We start from the raw sequence: 6,614 nt of genomic DNA on the forward strand, positions 1-6,614 counted from the left end.
ATTCCTGCAGTAAATTCAGGGACACCAGAGCAGCCTCTGGACAAATAGTTACTTTTAATTTTAAAAACCCTCACTCAGTCCTAAAATATCTGAGTATTTTTCATTTTCTTTTTATGCTTGCATGTAGCATTTTGAGGAAAATGTTGTTAAGAATGTTAAAATGCTTATGGTGAATTCACTAACTTGGGGCCTTTGTCTTCAAGGACGGTGCAATTATTGGGGCAACTAAGGAGAATCTGCCAAGACTGAAATAGACAACAAAGCCATAAAACCTGCCTGCTTGTTTTAGTTTTATATCCAGACACTAGTGCTGACTTTTGTTTGAAGTATTGGGCCCTGATGAGAAACTTGGAGAGCAAGCCTAAGCAGGTCTACTCAGTAGTAATTTCTATGTTATTTAATGGACTTAGTCCAGACAAGTGTTCTTAGGATTCAAGCCTAACGGTGCAATCTTGAGGTGGGTTGCACCCTTGACTTAGAAGGGTATAACTCTGTTTAGGATTACACTATTAACCAATGAGTCCTGTAACTAATATCAAATGAATATTTTTTGAAAGAGTGAACAAAACTGTTCCATGTGGGATCTGTCCCAACTGTAGCATCATTTATGGATTGGCTATTTCAGTGTATTTCTCACATTTTATAAAATACTGATTTAATTTAGTAGCAGAATTTATAATTTTGCTTCACTAGTATTCTGTGTACCATAACGTTAGATGTAGGAATGATTACCATCTTGGTCTCTCTTCGTAATCTAATGCAAGATTTGTGTGCCTTTGTGCTATGACATACCTTGTTAAAATGTTGTGAACTCTGAAGAATTTTAAAGCACTTCTAAGCTGTTATCCCTGGGTGGTCCACATAACAGTTTTCAGAAATCTGTTTCATGTTTGTTACGGTCTAAAAGACCCCAGCCATTCTCCAGAGGAGACAATAGTGACCATAAGATGAAATAGATATTTCTTATAATATGCTGGCCTAGATGCAGTAACAGTTTTCATTGGCCTGTGAACTTTCTGATAATATTTATGAGTAAAAAAATAATAAGCATTTATTTTTCATATTCCTTCTGAATTTCTGTTATTTTTTTTCAGATATACAGGACAATAATTTAAGTGTTATTTTATTTATATGTCTATATCCAACAAAATACAAAAAAATAGTCATTTTATAATTAAAGAGGTTGTGTAAATAATATATTGAGTAGTTACGTATGTAGTGTGATTTTATGCATGCTTTCTCAGAACTCCTCAGCTGAGTTGTACATTCTTTAATAATTGTATTTAGGGTTGAAGTCCTAGTTCCAAAAGATTTTCATAGCTGCAGATTCTAATCTGTAGTGTTAGTTTTAATTTATTTTCCTATTAGCAGTTTTTCTTATACTAAACCTCAAAAGAGATGCAAATCATATTGTTTAAAGGTTATGAACATCTCTTAAACCACTACCCAGTTCTAAAGCAATCAGTAATAAGTAAGATGCCTCCAACAGAATCATTGACAATTATTACAGTAATTTCCCCATATACTAAGGACTGATATTTCCTCTTTCTCCTGTACTAATAAAGACAAAAGGATGCCCAGGTCAGCATAGTGGTTAGAGGCTGGATATTGGACAGATCTGTCTGCATGTCTCTGCTCAGCCCTCAAAGGACATTGGATCACCCTGGACCCATCTCATAGGAATGAGGAAAAACAGGGCTTTTTTGTAGAAAAAGCCCAGCAGGAACTCATTAGCATAATAAGCTACACCCAAAAGCAGAAACTACTTAGTCTATTAGGTCACACCCCTGACAGCACAGGTCATTAGCATATTAGGCCGCACCCCCATGTTACCAGAAGTGTGATCATTCAGCAACACCCACCATTTGCTTCTTATTCTGTTTACCTTGTTTGTTGTCAAAACCCAGGGCTTTTTTTATAGCAGGAACTCCTTTGCATGTTAGGCCACACACCCCTAATGTAGCCAATCCTAATGAGTTTCTGCTTTTGGGTGTGGTCTGTTATGCTAATGAGGTTCCTGCTGGCCGTGGCCAACTCAGGAGCCAGCCGGAACTCCGTTCCTGTGCGTTCCTGCCCAAAAATAGCCCTGAGGAAAAAGAAACACTCTGTATGTTTGCCATGCTCAGCATATGAATACTGGCATATAATCAGGATAAATGAATGAATCTTTCTCAGGTGCTACACAGAAATTGTGACTAAAGCATGTTTACCTAGTTCATGTCTTCCTTCATCACTTAAATATGTAGTTCATTGCTGTGTCATGTGCTGCATTCAGCTAATCTGTAGTTCATGTGAAAACATTGATGCTTGTATCAAAGCTGTTCTTTGATCGCTCCAGTAACCTGGGAAATATGCAGTGGATGGGGCTTACCTTAGCCAACAGTTTCCTTTCCAGGTTCTTTAGTAACTCAACTCTATATACAGCGTAAAAGGGTGTTTTAAAGCATGAAACTAAACAAGCTAGGCAAGTTGAAGTTATGGATGCAATAAACATCACCAGAATGATTCATTTTGGTTTTAGTCATATCTCTAGTTCCATCACTTGTTGTCCTTTAGTTCCTCTTTGCATTTTATCATCCTCAAATCCTAAAACAAGCAACTGTGTCAGTTGGCTGCTATCTGCTGTAAAGATGTATGTCAGTAGTCTATCCCTTTAAAAAATTATGTTGTTGTTCAGTCGCACAGTCGAGTCCGACTCTTCGCGACCCCATGAACCAGATCACGCCAGGCCTTCCTGTCTTCCGCCATCCTCTAAAGTTTGCTCAATTTCATGTCCGTTGCATCTATGACACTGTCTAACCATCTCATCCTTTGCTGTCCCCGTCTTCTTTGACCTTCAGTCTTTCCCAGCATCAGGGTCTTCTCCAGTGAGTGCTCCCTTCTCATTTGATGGCAAAAGTATTTGAGCTTCAGTTTCATTATCTGACCTTCCAGGGAACAGTCAGGGTTGATTTCTTTTAGGATTGACTGATTTGATCTTCTTGCAGTCCAAGGGACTCTCAAGAGTCTTCTCCAGCACCATAGTTCAAACGAATCTATTCTTCGGCGCCCAGCCTTCCTTATAGTCCAACTCTTGCAGCCATACATGACTACTGGGAATACCATTGCTTTGACCATGCAGACGTTTGTTGGCAGGGTGATGTCTCTACGTTTTATCATGCTGTTTAGGTTCGCCATCGCTTTCCTCCCAAGGAGCAGGCGTCTTTTAATTTCATGGCTGCTGTCACAGTCTGCGGTGATCTGGGATCCCAGGAACGTGAAGTCTGTCACTACTTCCACGACTTCCCCTTCTATTTGCCAAGGAGTGATGGGGCCGGATGCCATGATCTTAGTTTTTTTGATGTTGAGCTTCAAGCCCTTTAAAATACCTCTTCCTATATACCTAGCAGCACTTTGTTCTTCTAAAATATTTCAGGCTTGTATGTTTTTAAATATGCAGAAGGCCAGTAGATGTGTTCAGTACTCCAAGTGCCAAATGTCCTGAGATGATTGGGGAAAAGGCAGCATATGAATATTTTAAATAAATGCCTTCAACTTCGAATGGCATTTCTGTATCAAGAAGAAGAAGAAGAAGAGATTGGATTTATACCCCGCCCTTCACTTGGAATCATTATCAATACCAAATGTAATGTTTGCAGTGATGGATCATGGAGCAGTTCATTGGTCAATTGGTGGACACTACTGATTGCTGTACCCGATCATCTATTCTGCAGCCATATGCTTGTACATTGCAAAGGTAGAGGTCCCTGTGATTCCATCAACACCTGTTGACACCCTACAGAAACAGACCCCCCCATTCAACAATGTTGAACTGTAGGAACCCTTCAGTGAATTGCCATTTCAGCTGCTGCTGCTGAGCTTTGGGAATTGTTGCATCCATAGGCATTTATAATACGAATTAGAAGCCAAAGGCTTCAGTTTTATACATGACATTTAAAAATTATGGACTATCTCAAGACTGCTATGTGTGTCAGACTTTCTGTTTCTACTACTTCTGAAAAAGCAATTGCACACCAACAACTTAGAATTTATTAATGTTTCACAAGTGCTTAGAAGTTATTCTGTATCACTCAAATCATAGACAGGTTCGTGAAGGGGGAAAGGTTATTTTTTGTAAAAGAGACACAAGGTTGTAATACCCTTGTATTCTGATCCATATCCTTAGGGGCTTATCTTGTTGTCTTTTCTGTACCTCATGAACTAGGCTACTATATCCCATAATGCTGATAAATGACCAAGAGAGATTATGACAATTTTTAAATTACTCAGTGCATCTTTATCCTCATGGCAATTACAGCTTTTTGATTTCCCTTTGCCATACCCCATCCTCCACACAATTTCATTCTTAAGTGTCCATATGTTCAAATTTGGTTTTGGGTGTAACAGGAGGTTGCTGCCCTTTTGAAAGTATAGCTTTTGTAGATAAAGGCATTAAAACAGAGAGCCCATCTGTCCATTGTGGGCAGCCAGGGTTAAGAGAGAGCACTGCAGTGTCCAGACACATTTAAGCTATGGCCTTTCTATTCGAATGTCATGTAATAATGCTCTTAGTGTTGGGGCAGCAGCAACTTCTTCATGTAAGAGAAAATTGCTGCCCAAGGCTGTATTTAAGAAACTGCTAAAGTACTATAATTGCATGTGACACTATTAGAGAAGTGCATATGCTCCAGAGAGACTTGAGTGAAAACTTCACTTATGCTTCTATAACAAGAAAATGTAATAACAGTATATATGTGTGTGTTTGTGTGTGTGTCTGTATGTTGAAAAGCACATTCAGATTTGAGGTTTTTTAATAGTCTATTTACATGATCAGAAGAATTGCTCCATGCAGCTATTCCTTTGGACTGTGCCTCTTAGGACAATTGGTGGTCAATCACATGCCTGAATTTTGTGTGTGCTCAGTTAACCTAGCAAGTTAGCCAGCTTGTTTTCTGAGTCTACATGAAGCTCTTCATATATAAAATAATTATGGCATGAATCCTTTCCTTGTAGTCAGAACTGCAAGAAATGCATCATGTGACTATGGGTATCTCAAAGAAAACTGAATAGTGGCTCTCAGTATCTTTGATGGGAACAGTTCTAGCATCAGTGGGAAATAATCGAGTGAGCAGAAGGCACTTCGACTCATGAAACGTGGGCCTCTGCTCTCTGTTGTTTTCCCTACCAGCTGTAGCCTTCTGTGCTATGTCCCACAGCATTAGGGATTTTATGGGTAGCAAGAGGTTGCAGCCAGAAGGAAGATATGGAAAAGCTCTATTGCATTTAAAAGTCCACTTCTGGTTTTCTTGATCTCTTCTTCCAAAGTGTATCTTCTCAGTCATACAATCTGTTGATGACAACGAAAGCATGACTAATTTTTGCATTAACAGAGAAAATATTTATAAATATATCTAGTCAATTACTGTAGATGTTCTTATTACATGCAGTGTTTCGGTTATTCATGCAGGTTTTGTGTTATTTATTTCAGGGAGCAGTTTCACAACATCATCTGGAATATATGCTGGAAATAATTCACTCACAAATTCTAGTGGATTTAATAGTTCACAGCAGGTAAATATATTAAAAAGTACCAAATAACAGTTACTTCCCCCCCCCGAAGCAAAATAAAAGACGTTTTCTTAAAAAGCAGATGACAAATGTACCCTCATCCTGCATAAAATGTTGAGAAGTACTTTAATACTGCAATATTACACATATCTAAGACCACTGACTTCAGTTGGTTCAGAAGAATGTACCTGTTAGGAAGCCACTGTAAAGTTTAGGTTTTTTGCCCTCCCCCCACTGTCCTGTATTTTTAAAACAAACAACATCGAACCGTACAGTGAATTTACAGTTTTAGTCCCAATTTTACAACAATTTAGATACAATTTTACAACAATTTAGAATTCTGAATCGCAAGGGTAAATATGGTCTTCCAAAATTCGGACAAAATGCTCATGATTTCTATTGAGCAAAATCCAAAAGGGCAAAGAAATTGAGGTATTTGTTCATATTTAGATCCTATGACATGCACTGAAATGTAGCAGCATATTAATAGGAAAATCTAATAGAGCTTTTTTCCCCACTCTGTTAGGAATATCCATCTTACCCCAGCTTTGGCCAGGGTCAATATGCACAGTATTATAACAGTTCTCCGTATCCTTCACATTATATGGCAAGCAGCAACACCAGTCCAACAACCCCTTCCTCCAATGCAACATACCAGCTACAAGAACCACCATCTGGCATTGCAAATCAAGCAGTTACAGATCCTACAGCAGGTAATTGCACAGATTTTATTACCCCTGAGGGCCACATTTTTGGTACTTGAAAGGTATTTTCAAAAGAATCCTGAATTTATGGTGCCACTAGCACAGTATTGACAAAGGGTGCGCTTAGGCTAAAAAATGAAGATCAGTGAGTTTTTAAACAGAGAATATTTTAGTGGGAGCACTAAGAATTAAGAACACAAATGACCTGCGTGGAGGTCTTTACAGATTATTACTGAAATATATTCTAGATACTTGTTTGCAGCATTGAAACATGATTGAAAGCTGAAGCCTGCTAAAATGTCATTTTATTTCTATATATAAAGAGAAATGTAGATTAGTAGTACTAATATTAAGCATTTGCAA

At 38.3% G+C, this 6,614-nt stretch overlaps 1 protein-coding gene across 13 annotated transcripts in view; it reads left to right on the plus strand.

Annotated features, from left to right (window-relative positions):
• The window catches only part of EYA1 (EYA transcriptional coactivator and phosphatase 1), a 132,282-nt gene that overhangs the window by 50,221 nt on the left and 75,447 nt on the right, over positions 1-6,614 (plus strand). For all 13 annotated transcript variants that reach the window (XM_015423876.1, XM_015423880.1, XM_015423881.1 and 10 more), the window contains 2 exons: positions 5,468-5,550; positions 6,074-6,260. In XM_015423876.1, coding sequence (XP_015279362.1) covers positions 5,468-5,550; positions 6,074-6,260 — 270 coding nt within the window. The remainder of the gene's footprint in view (positions 1-5,467; positions 5,551-6,073; positions 6,261-6,614) is intronic.

This window comes from Gekko japonicus, unplaced genomic scaffold, assembly GCF_001447785.1.
Source record: "Gekko japonicus isolate JY-2015 unplaced genomic scaffold, Gekko_japonicus_V1.1 scaffold289, whole genome shotgun sequence".
Lineage (NCBI taxonomy): Eukaryota > Metazoa > Chordata > Lepidosauria > Squamata > Gekkonidae > Gekko > Gekko japonicus.